This window comes from Crinia signifera, chromosome 1, assembly GCF_055691185.1.
Source record: "Crinia signifera chromosome 1, ASM5569118v1, whole genome shotgun sequence".
Lineage (NCBI taxonomy): Eukaryota > Metazoa > Chordata > Amphibia > Anura > Myobatrachidae > Crinia > Crinia signifera.
The window spans coordinates 74,192,340-74,207,925 of NC_139217.1; the positions used below are offsets into that span (position 1 = coordinate 74,192,340).

Consider the following 15,586-nt stretch of genomic DNA (forward strand, 5'->3'; position numbering starts at 1 on the left):
TTGGGGAATGCCCTGATGTGTAAAACCTCTGAGGTCCAGTCCACACCATGTAGTCTGCCCCCGTGTGACGCAAGGCCCGCCCCCGTGCGTCGCAAGGCCCGCCCCCGTGCGTCGCAAGGCCCGTCCCTGTGCGATGCACGGCCCGCCCCCCGTGCGACGCAAGGCCCGCCCCCCGTGCGACGCAAGGCCCGCCCCCTGGCTTTTACTTTTCTCCCTGAAATGATTTTTCGAAAGTAGGCAACCCTGGTATAACATCGGCTGCCATCGCGTAACATCGCATCGCATACCATCGTATGCCTATGGTATGCGATGCAATGGGCGCCGTGCTAGGAAAAAAGCACCCAGATTTTATATAATGGATTGCTAAAACTGTGACAGGGCATGCTGGAACATGTAGTTCCGCAACAGCTGGAGGGCCATGAGTTTCATACCACTGTGTTGGAGGGTATGCAAGTCCCAGCATGCCCTGCCAGGTTCTAGCTGCTCACACTGCTATCCAGCATCACCTAACTGTGTGGGCAAGCTGACCTTTTCCATCATGGTGGCTGCTGGCTCTCGATCACGCCCACTCTTTAAGTGCTGTCATCACACCCCTAGTACCGACAAAAACAAACAGCCACTGCCGTCGCCGTGTGATGACGTGCTGTGTTCGGTGGTGAGAGACACACACTACGAAGGAGGTAGTACTGGCCGCCGCGGCAGGCAGGGGATGGCGGACGCGGCGGCGGCTCTGAGTGGGGAGGACAAGGAGGAGGATGGGGGGGATCGAGCGACGGCATCCGGACCTGCGGAGACCCTGGGCTTCTATGAGATGAGTGACGGCAAGCGGGTGAAGAGGAAGAAACGGAACCTGTCAGGTGAGGAGGGGAGGGTGCCTGACCTGAGGCTGGTGATTGACAGGTGTTGGTGACTGACAGGAGAGGGAGGGGGGCGGCAGGTGCCCTGCAGAAGCCGGGGTAACAGAGTATTGTCTCTAGGCTGCTTCTGTCCTACAAGGGAGTGGCTGCAGCACCTGCATGTGACAGCTGTCCTGGGCATTGTCTACCAGCAGCAGCCCCTCACTGGGTCACCAGCAGCCCTTATTGTCCCATATATCAGCAGCTGACTGTCAGCACTCTGGCCGGGTACCGGACAATAACTCTGCTCCCACCTGTGTGTCAGCATTAGATTGGGATAACTGACAGCTCAGCAGGCTGGAGGAAGTTATGTTACAGAACAGCTGTCCCATGCTCTATCTATCTATCTTGTTCTTTTTTGTTATATAGTGCATACCTTTTCTATATATGTGTGTAAGTACACGCACATAGTGGCTATAGCTACATGGGACACTTCTAGTGAAAGAGGTTCTGCAGCAGCTGGAGTTCATGCAAAGTATGGCTAAAGCCCATATGTTATACAGTGTAGTAGACTTATGTGGATATATGGGTGGGCTTGAGTTGCTACGCAGGGATATGTGTTTGATAAAAGGTGATGTGATTTGTCATGAGTTTCTCCTGCAGTTACCAGATAGTGCATGTTATTATATGCAAGGAGGCCAAGACTGCACTGAGCCAGTGTATATATATGTTAGATTCAGGCTAGGCATGCCATGAGTTTCTGCCATTCTTGTAGGCCCTGCTTCTCTTGCAGCATGTATTCAGCGACAAGATCTCATCCTCAAGTGGGCTAACTGAGGGCATGTAATGCAGGCAGTGCAGCCTCTGAGCACCACGACACAGTCGACTTGGACACAGTTGGAAGTCAACCGCAGCCCCTTGCATCGCTCGCGATGCTTCGGGCACACTATTTTATTCTCCCACCAAGTCCTAGTCAATGGTCGGGCATGAAATACCGCCTGTTGGCACATGTCGGCTCAAAAAACAGTAAAAAAAAACCATGTCGACCTAACGCTTTGTCAACCTTGTCCTATGTCTACTTAGACACCTGTTGACCTTCCCACCTGTTGACCCAACGGTGTCGACCTAATGACTGTCAACCTAAGTGGTGTCGACAATATGAAAATGGTGTCGACAATATGGTTGGGTGTGGATCGTTTTATCGACCACCGTTGGGTTCAAGGTCGACAGGTGTCTAGTTCGACATGGGTTTAGGTCGACATAGCATTAGGTTGACATGGGTCAGGTCGGAAGGTCGGCATGTTTTTTTTTTTTTCTGTTTTTTTACCCAACTGTCGATACAGTTGACATGGACACAGTTTGAAGTCAACCACAATGGATGACTCTGCACAACACTGCTGTGCATTAGATCCTGTCGTGCAGCGATTTCGAGGATGCTGAGGATACTGCTGTGCATGAGATCCTGTTGTGCAGCGATTGGAGGATACTGCTGAGCATGAGATCCTGTTGTGCAGCGATTGGAGGATACTGCTGTGCATAAGATCCTGTTGTGCAGCGATTGGATGACGCTGCTTGCACTGCTGTGCATGACATCCTGTTGTGCAGAGATTGCTGTATGGGATGGTAATGTTGGGCCAGTACATACTGCAAGTGACCTCAGCTGATTGAGGTGCCTGGTTTTGTAATGTAGTGGAAATTAGCCCAAAATTATACTTTTGTATTCAGTATTTTCTACAATAAAGTATGTACAGATATATTTTGGGTTATTTTGGGTTTCGGTAGATAGTTTTAGAACCTCTTCTTGTGGGAACCCAGGAGCAGGAAATTACAGAGGTTTAGGCAGAAATGGAACTAACTCTGGTGGAAAGTTGTGATTCACTACAAATTGCTGGTGACTTTAGCCTCCACACGGTTAGAGCTGTTTGGAGGACAGACCTTACAACTTCCATGCTGTGTGGCAGTAATGCTAATCATTACAGCATATGTACAGGTAATACAATTTTGTGCCGCTATAAAGAATTGATGTCTCCATTTGAAGTAAACAATAAAGCTTGTTCTCCTTTTTTTTTTTTATAAAAAAGTAGTGCCTCCGAGTAAGGAGAGTAATAAAAGGCATCTTTATAACAATAAGTCGTCTAGTGGCTTGGTACAGTATTATCCAATAGGAATGTAAAGCCCAATTTAGCAGCCTATTATATTTCCCCTGGAGTAATTATAGATGAATATATCAGATTTTCCATTTGATTGCGTGGCATGGATTAGAGAACAATACACAACACTTTCAAATGTGTAACACAACCTCTTTAGATGGTGTCCCTTATCTTGGTGTGAATGGCTTATCACGGTGCACTCTATTGCCATATAAATGTAGCTGTGATAAGTCTGATTACCAACTCCATTATCTTAGGAGTGTGACGTAGCTTTAGTAAATTACAGGAGCCGTCACTAGGTGAGGCCAGACTGCTGTGGTGTATGTGCATATGGGATATAACACAGTTCTCTAATGGGGCCTATACATGTGGTGATTTCAGAGCCCCTACATTGCTCCGTGTGTCAGCGATAGTGTTGTGCGGCATCGCTCATGCCCGGCGATTAATATCCTGCATGCTGGATAAATCTAGTAATATCGCGGGGCAGGTCCAGTGGTTTCATCGGAGAACACTGGCCCTGAAAGATTGCTCCGCTGATGCATCGCTGTGTGCTGAGCGATCTTGCTGAGCGTTCTGAGCAGTCTGCAAATCTCCCAATGAGTAGGCCCCATAAGAGTTTATAAATCTTCTTTTCAGACTTTCAGGTCTAAAATATTGCTATTACAAACTGCAACTAAATAGGTTTTGGATCCTACAAGTAAGCATATTAGCTGGGGTTTATTAACAATAGAAAAATGGGTACTCTTTACCTAGAGGGGCGCCCATCGCGGGCATCGCATTCCATTATAATGGCATGCGATGCGACCGATGCGATGCCCCCGATTTTTCATAGAAATGCGTTTTAAAATGGAAATCGCGTCGGTCGCATCGCATGCGACCAAAAAATCGCATGCGATGCGACCGACGCGATTACCGCGATTTTACATAGGGAACAATGTTAAATGGGTCAATTGACCCGATTTAACATAGGGAACAAGGTTAAATGGGCCGCAGACCCCAAATAGCCACCCTGGGCCCCCCGAATTGGTAACGCCACCCCACGATCAACGTAAACCCGAAGCGTGGCGAGTGGCGGCGGTACGCGTCCTCAGACCTTTTCATACCCCCACTATCCACGTCGGCGTGGAGTTGAGAATAGAAAGTGTGGCGAGCGCAGTGAGCCACCGAGCCCGAAGCGTGGCGAGCGGACGCGGATACCACAGGTATCCGCGTTCCCTCGCGGGCTTCACAGGTATCCGCGTCCCCCCGCGGGGCTCGCTGCGCTCGCCACACTTTCTATTCTCAACTCCACGCCGACGTGGATAGTGGGGGCATGAAAAGGTCGGAGGACGCGTACCGCCGCCCCTCGCGGGCTCGCCACGCTTCGGGTTCACGTTGATCGTGGGGTGGCGTTAACAATTGGGAGGGCCCAGGGTGGCTATTTGGGGTCTGTGGCCCATTTAACCTTGTTCCCTATGTTAAATCGGGTCAATTGACCCATTTAACATTGTTCCCTTTGTAAAATCGCGGTAATCGCGTCGGTCGCATCGCATGCGATTTTTTTGGTCGCATGCGATGCGACCGACGCGATTTTTTTACCTGCGATGCCTATGATCAAAATCGTGGGCGCCCTTCTAGGTAAAGAGTACATGCATGTACAGTATGGTGCTAGAACTATCGTCACCTTATACCCCGTTCTCACTGCAGGCAAATTCCCGGGTCTAGCATGTCGACACCGGAAATTGGCCTTTTAACACAGGTTTTTTTTTGCAGTGTGAACGGGTCGCATACCAGGATCTCATACACGGGTAAAACCCTTCTTTTTACCCGTGTTTGAAATCCGGGTATGCAGACACGGCTTGACCCGTTCTCACTGCATAAAAACCTGTGTTAAAAGGCAAATTACCGGGTAGAACTTCTTCACCCGGGAATTTGCCTTGCAGTGAGAACGGAGGTCAGTCCCTGCAGTCCCCAGCATTTTAATGCCAGGTTAAAGCCGTGTATTTCTCACTGGCAGTGAGAACACAGTATTACTTGCTGCTGCTGTTGGTAGAGTTTGCAAGCATTAGTGTTATATTTGCCTTACAGCAGGGCTGGCCGAACCAGTCCTCGAGATTTACCAACCGACCACGTTTCCCAGACCACCTAGCTGGTGCACAGGTGTAGTCATTACTAACTGTCACATTGTCAAACCCGCTGCATTTATTCCTACTATAGATCCACAGGTTGCCTGAGACACCTGAACTGTTGGTAGATCTTGAGGACAGGTTTGGCCACTCCTACAGTATCAGGAACGTCTCCTCTGCCTCCACAAAGTGGTAACAAGTGTTAAACGCTTGTGGACAGACAGCTTGTAGCAAGCATATTCTAGTTTTCACTAGCTATAAACCATGCTAACACTGTCAGTGAAGGAAGGTTGTGTTCTGTCTAGATCCCTAGCTATATTGTAAAATAAAAATTATAATTTCTTCCAATATTTTAGCAAAAAAACAAAAACCCTATGAGGAATTGGAGTCAGCCGTCTAGATGTGATGTGAGATTCTGGAGTGGCACATCACTTTCACCTGTATGCCAGGTTTCCCCTTCTAACCCCGTTGAGCTGTAAAGCGTGCCTTGCATTGTTGGCATACAGTATATGTGCTCCTGACAAAAATCAGACTTTAAAAAAATAGGCCCTTTTAGATATAAGGCTGAAACCCCCTATGAAGTTCTCTGTACTCTCCAATTTGGTTTAACAACCATCACTTTTAGGATAGATGATATTTATGTAAAGTTGGTATCACCAACTGTGGAATATGTCATTATAGTGAATAAAGAAAACCTGTCAGCCCTTCAGTACTTTCATAATGTATAACCTACAGTGCAACAAATTCTTACAAATGCCTCTCCGTAAGAGAAATGTGCAATGTATTCTGCATGGACCTTTTACTCCTGTCCCATATGTCCCACATTGTATCATGATTTATTCTATACATTGGGGACAGACTCCATTAGCTGAAAATTAGGTTGCCCAACTTTTTAGTATTCAGTTAGAAAAATTGTAGCTGTCCGCGCTCCTCCAGAATTGGTGATAACTATGTAAAAGTCATTGTTTTCAGTTTTAAAATGTTATGATGTATAGATAATGTGGCTTGAATATGGAAATGGTGCCAATAGAGAAACCCCTTGTTGTTTGTGTTGAGGTGCTGTAGGGATGGAACAGGTGTTTATTTTAAGTTTCATTTGGTAGTTACACGTAGTTTTCTTATAGTGTGTACACACCAAGGTGCGATATGACTTCCGATGTTGCCAATATAGTGCCGATATATGCAGATCGCATGCTTTTTTAGGGCTTGCGAGCCCGATGTGCTGCCGATGCGCGCTCCCATGTGAGTGAATATCGGCAGTCAGATAGAGAGGGCAGGCAAGACTATATAGTGCAGATCTGCACTATATAGTCTAAATTGTGCCACTGACTGCATGCCGCGCGATGCGAGTCCCGATGCGATCTGATCGCATCGGGACTCGCATAGCATGGCATCTCAACCGTGTGTACACACCCTTACTTTTGTATATAAACACACAGGACAATAGAGAAACTAAAATAAACCCAAAATACTTTAAATACATTTATTTTCTTATATACACTTGCTGCCTATTTGTATGCATCAATAACAGGTATATTATTCTAGCCAATGAGAGTGTTATAAAATGATGGGGCAGATGTATTAAGCCTGGCGAAGAGATAAACTGGAGATAAAGTGGAAGGAGATAATGCACCAGCCAATCAGCAGTGTTTGAAATATGACAGTTGGAAGCTGATTGGCTGGTGCGTTATCTCCTTCCACTTTTTCTCCACTTTATCTCCAGTTTATCTCTTCCCCAGGCTTAATACATCTGCCCCATTGCCCCTAACAACCCGCTTTTCCTTTTGACCACTAACTGCTTTTCTGTATTAACACTTTCTTGGGATCCAGTGTGTATTCCCCGCTCTAAAGGTCCTTAGACACTGATCTATCGATACACCATCGGCCAGTGTGTACGAGCGATATATCTGTGAACGGCGTGTGGTATCGAGGTCTGACAATTGGGATACCGACTGTCAGTATACTGACATCGAAATCCCAACTGCCGGAGCACTGGCAGAAGGGCGAGCGCAAAGAAGACCCTTGCGGGCTCGCTGCGCACGCCACGCTGTGGGCTTGGTGGCTCACTTCGCTTGCTACAGGTCCTTTCCTCCCTCTATGGGGGTCATGACCCCCACAAGGGAGAATAGTCCCTTTCAGTCAGGCGTTTAAACATTCAGGATTCCGATGTCGGAGTACTGACCGTCGGAATCCCGACTTTCGGGAAATCCTCCAGCACCCATAACAGCAATAACCTCAGTTTTAGCAGCAGTGGAAAAGGGGCATCATACTTTATGTCACCATTGTCTCACCTGCAAGTTGTTTTTGTGTTTTTTGTTTTATTTGTTTAGTGTCTGTTATTATGATCTGTCTGAGGCAACAAAAAGAGCCATGCAAAAAGTTTCTCAATCAAAACTGAGCATCAGAACTAATATAAGAGACTGCTTCAGTTTCTGGAATACAGACTTTTGCGCAGTGTTTGTACTGTAGGTCCATCTTCAGGTTTGTCCATAAAATGTATTAAAACATCACTGTATTCTCAGGTGTATTTCTACCTTTTGATTCATGTCTTGGACTTCTGCCCACTTGTATTTTTGCATAATTCATCTTTAGTGCACTTTAATAAATGATACTTATAAATGAGCTTGAAGAGGTGACATTGAATATTCTGCAGCCGTTGCCAGGAACATGACTTTAAAGTGTTGTAAATTGTGAGTTTTCCAGCAAAATAGAGTGTTAAAGGGACACGGAGGCTTACATTTCTAATGGTCCTTTAATCATTGTGTGACCATAGAAGATAAACATTTAATAGGTGATAATTGAACTTTTTTTTTTTTTTTTGAACAGAGGTAACAACCATGACAAAATGACTTGCTGTAGCTGAGAAATCATAGAGGTGGTGCATGGGGCTGCTAGCTGTGTCTGCGTTCATATTTTTTTTTTTTTAAGTATAGCAATAATTATGTTAAAATTATTATTATTATTGCAGTCATGCTTCTAGTGATAGCAAGGATTGGCCGGAAGGGGAAGAGTTTGGTCAGCTTAACCTGTAGCGATATACATAGAACTTTCCCTATGTAGTGTTCATTCTAGCACCCGCTATCTTTGAAAACCCATGCAGTTCCTCTTCCCTGCCTGGGGTGTTGCTGTCTGCTGTAGTGCTTCTAGCACAGTGTGGTCTGTATATCAGCACTGATATGCAAACCAGACCTGTACATGAGACCGATATCATTAACCACACATCGCGAACATCGGTCAGTGTGTATGTGTCAGTATGCACCGACAGTATGTAAATAACTATGTCCGTTGTTTGTGTACCCAACTTTTACTGAAACCAGATTTCCTCATAGGGAAATGGGGGGGGGGGGTGGGTTATGGAGTCTCCACTGCCCCGTGCTGGGCAGCGGCGAATAGACAGCAGCAGTAAAATAGGGACATGGCCTTATGCGAGTGATGTGATTTTAAGGCCAAGCCCCCTCACCTTTGGGCCGAAGGTCCCGCTATACCACCAGGGAAAGTTGGGAGGTATGGGTTTGTGCAGAGGTAAGGGTCACTGCAGTGGGGGTTAGGGTTTAGGCTATGGCACAAGAAGGTTAGGGGAAAGGATAGGTACCTAATGGAGCTCCTGTCAGTGTTCTCAGTATCGAGATTCCGGGGGTTAGATTTTTGACTGCTGATATCCTGACTGCAAGATAGCCTATGTATCCCCTACCTGAAACTACATAAGCATGTCTACTTTTGGGGTGGCCTGGATTGACTGTGTGCAATAAATTATCCCCTCATGTACGGAATTGTTAGCTTTATGGCTAGTATTTCTTTAAGAATCATCCATTAGAGTCTGTTAAACAATGTAACCTGACATGTTCATTCGGCTATAAAAGTAAGCATATATTTAAGATGTTGATTTGTTGTTATTTTCTCAGCTGAAAATCTCTGCTTCTGTTCCTCTCTGTACTACATTTGCTACAAACAAATCCACACAAGGACAGAGCTAGTGTTTTTGACTTGAAAACATTTTGCAACTGTTTACTAGGCTTTAATAACAGTTGAAAGGACTAATACCCCTTTCACATCGCACTTTTAAAACGGTATATTGCCGTTTTTTTTCCATTTTAAAACGTTTAAGGCTGCAATGTGAAAGTGCCAGAGTTGATTTACCGGTTAAAGTTAACCGGTATTTCAACACGGTTAAAAAGCAGAGTCCTACACGGTTCAAAGCTGTTTTTTTGGCAGTTTGAACAGCTCTATTTCAATGGCTTAAAACGTGTCCCTTGGGGGTTAAACGGGTTGAATGTTTGAATGGTATTAAATGATTTTTAAAACGGTTTTCACCTGCAATGATAAAGGTCTCAAGGCTCAGACCCGTTTTAAAGTCCCAATTAAGAATACCGTGTCATTACCCATTTCTGCAATGTGAAAGCAGTATTAGAAACTCTACTGCAAGTATTTATTTGTGCGCTAGCCATTGTAATGCTGCACTACCTCTGCAGAGACAGACTATTGTAGTGTACTGTGTGATTCTGACTTTCTTTTCAATTTTGACTATATAGACAAAATCAAATAGAAATCGAACAGTATTCAGCTTCATTTGATCCTAATGCGCTCTCCTGTTTCCTTCTAAGGGGTGGAGAAGGGTGTGTCTGTGTTGTCGGACCAATTAGAAGCGGTAATCCTTTGTCATTGCAGCTTCTGGTTGGCCATCCTTCACTCTTCCCCCTCCGCAGCATCACACAGCCCTGTATTTGGCTGTGCTAAAAATATAGGCTCATGTACATTGGCTTTTTTTTAATATTTATAAAAAGCACTGTAAAATCAGATCCTGTTCTATCTATAGTGACAGTGGTAAAAGTGTGTCAGGACCAGTTCTTGGTTTTATTGTTCTGCTGATTTCATAACTTGACGCGCAGTGTAATGTGTATATACTGTTACACACCCATTTCATTAATAATTAAAATGCCTCTGATTGCGTGTAGAATAAAGAATTAAAATCCACAAGATGTGACTTGAATTGTGTAACCTAAACTAAAATTAGGAAACAGAACACAAAGCTAATAATTAACATTGGTTACCACATCGTACCACAATGTCACCTCATACTTGAAATCAGTTTGGAGTCTCAGCCATGAGTTGCTGCCATCACACTCTGTGCTTACCTGGCTCCTTATCAACATCTATACTTGGGCAGGCAACATGTGATTCCAGCTGCTGTAGGACTACACATCTCAGCATGCCTATAGGACATGCAGGGATGTGTAGTTCCACAGTAGCTGCAGTGCCACAGGTCTCTATGACCTCAACAATGGAAACACCTCTGGTCACTGCTGACAGGTTCCGTGGTGCATAGTTCCTGAGATAACCTAATATGGAAAGTATGTAAAAGCCATGTCTGAGTCATGGAACTGGGGATTTGGGGCTGAAACCCTTTTTCTGGCATTATGAGGCAATAAATGGTTTTATTTTGCTGGAACTTTTTCCTAATGCGGAATGTTGACAGGTTCTTAATGTAGACAATGAACATGGATGTGGGATCAACAGGGAAAATGTTGACATACAGTTGTTGGCATTATATTAGCCTAAGTGTAACAATAACCTTAAAAATAGTGGTGGGCAATGATTAAAATTTTTAATCGCGATTAATCGCATGTAATTTTTGCGATTAACTGCGATTAATCTCGCTGATAGGCACATAAGTGCCACTTACCTAAAATCTCCTTGCCAGGGGTTCCATGCTCGTTGCCAAGGGGGATTGCATGCTTGTTGCATAGTGGGTTCCATGCTTGTTGCCAGGGGAAGTTTACTTGCTTGTTGCCAGGGGGGTTTACTTTCTTGTTGCCAAGGGGGCTTCTTACTCCATGCCAGGGGGGGTTAGGTGTTCCATGCCAGGGGGGGTTATGTGTTCCATGCCAGGGAGGTTTACTTGATTGTTGCCAAGGGGGCTACTTGCTCCATGCCAGGGGGGGGGGGGGGGGGGTAGGTGTTCCATGCATGGAACTTATGTGTTCCATGCCAGGGGGGGAGGGGGTTACTTGCTCATTGCCAGGGGTTGCAGGTCCACAGCGAACCCAGAATCCGCACTGGGTACTCTGCACTTCCCACCCTGACAGACGCTAGAGGTAAAGGAGCACATCTAGCATCTGTCTCCTTCACAGCAGCAGCCATATTTGAAGGGGCACAGGGTCTCCGTCTGCATGTGTGGACGGAGACTCTGCACCCCTGCGGCGAATCCCCGTCCCCCGTCCGTTTCCTGGTACCCCAGCCCCGTTCCCCACTTCCAGCCGCTGCAGTGATCCACCCCCCCCCCCGGCGTTAATTTTTTTAATCGCAGTTAATGTGCTGGCGCGTTAACGTGATATTAACGTGTTAACATGCCCAACACTACTTAAAAATAACACAGAAATGTATTGTCGACATTTGTGAATTTAGCTTGTTGACCTAACATTCGTGTCGGCGTTCTAACTGGAATCCTAGCGCACAAGTCCTAGTGCTCCCACTGTACGCTGCTCAGTGCTGCAGTTTGAGTGGCTCTGGGAATAGTCATCTATTAATATAATTTGTCATAGCCTGGTTTATACCGACTGCCTGTAGGACGACTTTATAGAAACCATCCTACACTTGGCAATGTGAGTACCAAGCAAGTTTGTTAGCGATGGAACACAATGGTGATGCTCTCATCGTCAAGTGCAAACACCAATGGCAATGGGGATGGGGGAGCGATGTAGGGGTACACACGTAATATGTTGTTATCTGCAACATCGCTTAAAATATCGTCTAGTGTGTACCTGGCATAAGGTTCATTCGGTCACTATTTTGTGAGCCTTTTACACTGCTCTCCTAGTGTTCATTCTAGCACCCGCCAGCTTTGAAAACCCATGCAGTTCCTCTTCCCTGCCTGGGGTGTCGCTGCCTGCTGTAGTGCTTCTAGCACAGTGTAGTTTGTATGTCAGCACTGATATGCAAACCAGACCTGTGCTAGGAACACCACAGCAGACAGCGACACCCCAGGCAGGGAACAGGAACTGCATGGGTTTTCAAAGCTGGCGGGTGCTAGAATGAACACGATCTCCCCCACTACAGTCCATGTATACAAGCACTTACAGCAACAGGCTTTCTTTGTTTTGCTGTCAGTAAAGGCTGGTAGCTAAAATAATCTATAGCACCCATTGATATGATGCCGATTCCGGCTTAAATCTGAACTGGTCCTTAATACATTTTTGGTTACGGTCTCTAAACTCTATAGAGTGTATTCCACTTTCAGTTGAGCCAGGGAGAATGGACTTCAAAGTATTATAAAATAGAGGTGCAGAGTTTCTAGTGGAAACCATTTACATTTGTTGGCAGTGTCATTGTGTGCTGGGGTCTTTTTAAATTATTATTTTTTGTCTTTTAGATCTTTCATTATTCAGGTTCATCAGTGCCGAGCTCACCCGCGGCTATTTTCTGGAACACAATGAAGCTAAATACAAAGAGAGGCGAGAGCGGGTGTACACCTGCCTACGGATACCCAGAGAGCTGGAGAAGGTTGGTATTGCTTTCATCATCGTGATGCGCGTGTGTGTGTGTATGTGTGAGCAGTGACTTCAATAATAACCATCCCCTCATAGCCGCACTAATCACATTGTATGGAGCCAAGAGGTATTCTTAGAAATGAAACATCCTCTTACCAGTTTGCGGTACCGCATGATCGATCAGGTTGATAGACCTGTCCGTGGCGGTGACCGCAATAAAATATTACTTAGAAGAGAGACCGAGTGGATTCACCGTTTGGGTGTAATCGCACCAAAAGGGCTGAATGAGTATTTGTCGTTTGCTGCTTTTTGAGTCTGATATGCAACATAATTATGTGATTGTATCATGCCATTTGCACTGTGAAAATTATGCTTGTATGTATCCCGCAACTTTTTAAATGTATTTCATTCATTTTTTTTCTTTTTCTTTTTTTGTAATTTTGTATCAACAACTTTATTAGTGTGAAGTATGCACATTGTGGTGGGTGTGGTTAGCTGACGTGAAATCCCTTGGGATTGGTGAACGCCGATTACCACTCCCACCTCTTGATCACCTGTAATGCTATAAAATGTCACTGCACTTACCTGTCTATTATCCTGACAATAGTGCCAATAAACGAGCACTGAAACGTTGACCACCAGACACTGTACTGTCGTTTCTTTGATTACAAGACCAGAGTGCCGCACCTTCATTCCTGTATACCTTGCTTCATCTCCGGTAAAGCAGTGAAGGCACCTGTGCAAGCTTATTGCAATCAAGCTGGGAGTGCCGGTCCCCCACTCAAGAGATATATATATATATATATAGATATATAGATATATAGATATATATATATCTATCTATCTATCTATCTATATATAGCACAGGGGGTGTGTTGATTGCTAATGTTGTCTTCTGACAGAATAAAGCACCAGCCGCCATATTGTCTGCAATGCCTCCCCTGATCTGTAATGGTCTGTGCAGGAACACAGCAGGGATAAAATGCCAAAAATACTATAAACTTTGCTTACAAATATATTAAGCAACCCAGCAACTAAAAAAAATAAATCCCATATGGCAATTTGTCTCACTTAAGACGCTCTAGTACCAGTAAGATATGTGGTCATATACTGGAACAGGTACTTGGATGACGGTGTGTAAGAAAGATAGGAGGGCCGTGCTGTCTATTGATTTGCTAGTATTATAATCTTGCAGCACAAGGCATTGAAGCGGAGGGAGTTATGAATCTGCACACAACCCATTTATAGACCATGTTTTAGAATCCGCACATAATATCAATTTGGTCTGTGATAAAGAAAACCAACATCCATAGCATTGATAGGTAATCTGCGGAATGGCCAGTTGGTGGTGCTCCCAGATGAAGTTCAGAAAACTTACATGAAGAAGGGGGTGTTTTCTTGCGTTAGGGTGCAGGAAAAAGACTGAATATGTCTTTTCTGGGGCACACTTAATTAAGTGTAAAGTAGTGAAAACTGGTGCGATAGTTTAATGCCTCAATAATAGAGTGCATCAATGGTGTGCTATATCTTGGATGAACGTTAATTGTGTTTATTATTGGCCATTGGTGACCAGTCTACCCTAAATTCAAGTGATGTATGTTGCAGTTTGCTTTTTCTTTTAAAGCCTTCATAAATATCTCTCTGTGTTATTCAGCTAAAAGTGTACACTGGATACGCAAGTGATCGGGTAACCGGTTCCACTTGGACCTGGCAGCGCTGAGATAGCAGGCGGTATTACACTTGTCACATTACTTGGCTGAGTTCCACATGTGTGGTTTGAGCTTGCAGACGCCCTGGTCTCTTCCTTCCTCTGGCTTTAACATCTGTTAACTGCAGTGTCTGCCGGCTACATATGTCAGATCTGTAGTCCATTTTTTTATTTTAAAGTGAGGACAAAGTACAAGATTTACCTAGTATTGCCTTTTTAAATGACCCACACACTTATGTGTGCACCAGCCACGTTAATAATTCTCTTAGGGGTGGCTGCCACTCGTCTGTGGTTGTGTAGGCTGCTGGCTGTATTACCGGTGAGCATGTGTTTGTATTTTCCTTTTGGCCTTTAAATACCACGATAGTCACTGGTAGTAATCTTTTCAATCCTTCTTTATTCCCCAAACACTTTTATTTATATTCTGTTCTTTGTAACTAAAGAACCTATTTCCGAATGGTGTCCAGTCTAATGGTCCTTCAATTTCATGATCCGGCGTGTCATCTTTCAGCTCCCTCGGGGACTTTTTCTCTCTCACTTTTTTAATACTGCAGATCTCATTTTGCCATAAAAAATGTGAGCAGACGTTGTTTAAAAAAAGCGCACGACCTGCTGTCACCAAAGTGGTGTTCTACAAGGGGGCAATGACATTTGAACTGTAATTTCAGAAAGCAATAATCTTGGCAGGAGTGTAAGCACGCACAGCTAAGTGTGCCAATAACATTTCCACCCTGCAGGGACGAGATGCAGAGATTGTGTGGCTGCTGATCACTGCAGTGAATTGCAGGGATGGATACTTCATATTGGAGGAGATGGACAGAATACTTAGTTGTGTGATTCTGACTGTAGTGTGTTTTTAAGACCAGGAAACTGGAAACTTCTACACAGGAATGCTTTAAGATGTTACTAGGCCCAGGACAAGAACTACATTGTATTTAATAAAACGGCAGAAAAGACCACAGAAAGTTGATTTCCTTTTCACTTTATCCTTGGACTAAATAATACTATATTATGCTTCTTATTCTCCACAAATGTTCCATAGCATTACACATGAGGGGTCAAGCTTGTGGCAGTTTACATGGGTGTTTATTAATACAGACAAGCACAAAAACATATTACAGTGCTCAGATTACATAATTATGTAGAGAATACAAAGGCCTTGGGGAGGTGGGGTAGTGCTGTGAGGTGCAGGGGCTGGCATGGTAGGCTTGAGTGAAGTGTTGGGATTGTGTGCACATTTGAAGGATAAGTGAGAGGCTGATAAAGCATTTTTAAGCAGAGGTGGAACTACCATGGTGCAGCA

The 15,586-nt window shown here is 44.7% G+C and overlaps 1 protein-coding gene across 1 annotated transcript in view; it reads left to right on the plus strand.

Moving 5' to 3' along the window:
* Positions 1–608: 608 nt before the first annotated feature.
* Positions 609–15,586, plus strand: part of TAPT1 (transmembrane anterior posterior transformation 1) — a 57,127-nt gene continuing 42,149 nt past the window's right edge. The window contains exons 1-2 of the mRNA XM_083163593.1: positions 609–857; positions 12,458–12,588. Coding sequence (XP_083019719.1) covers positions 710–857; positions 12,458–12,588 — 279 coding nt within the window. The 5' untranslated portion in view covers positions 609–709. The remainder of the gene's footprint in view (positions 858–12,457; positions 12,589–15,586) is intronic.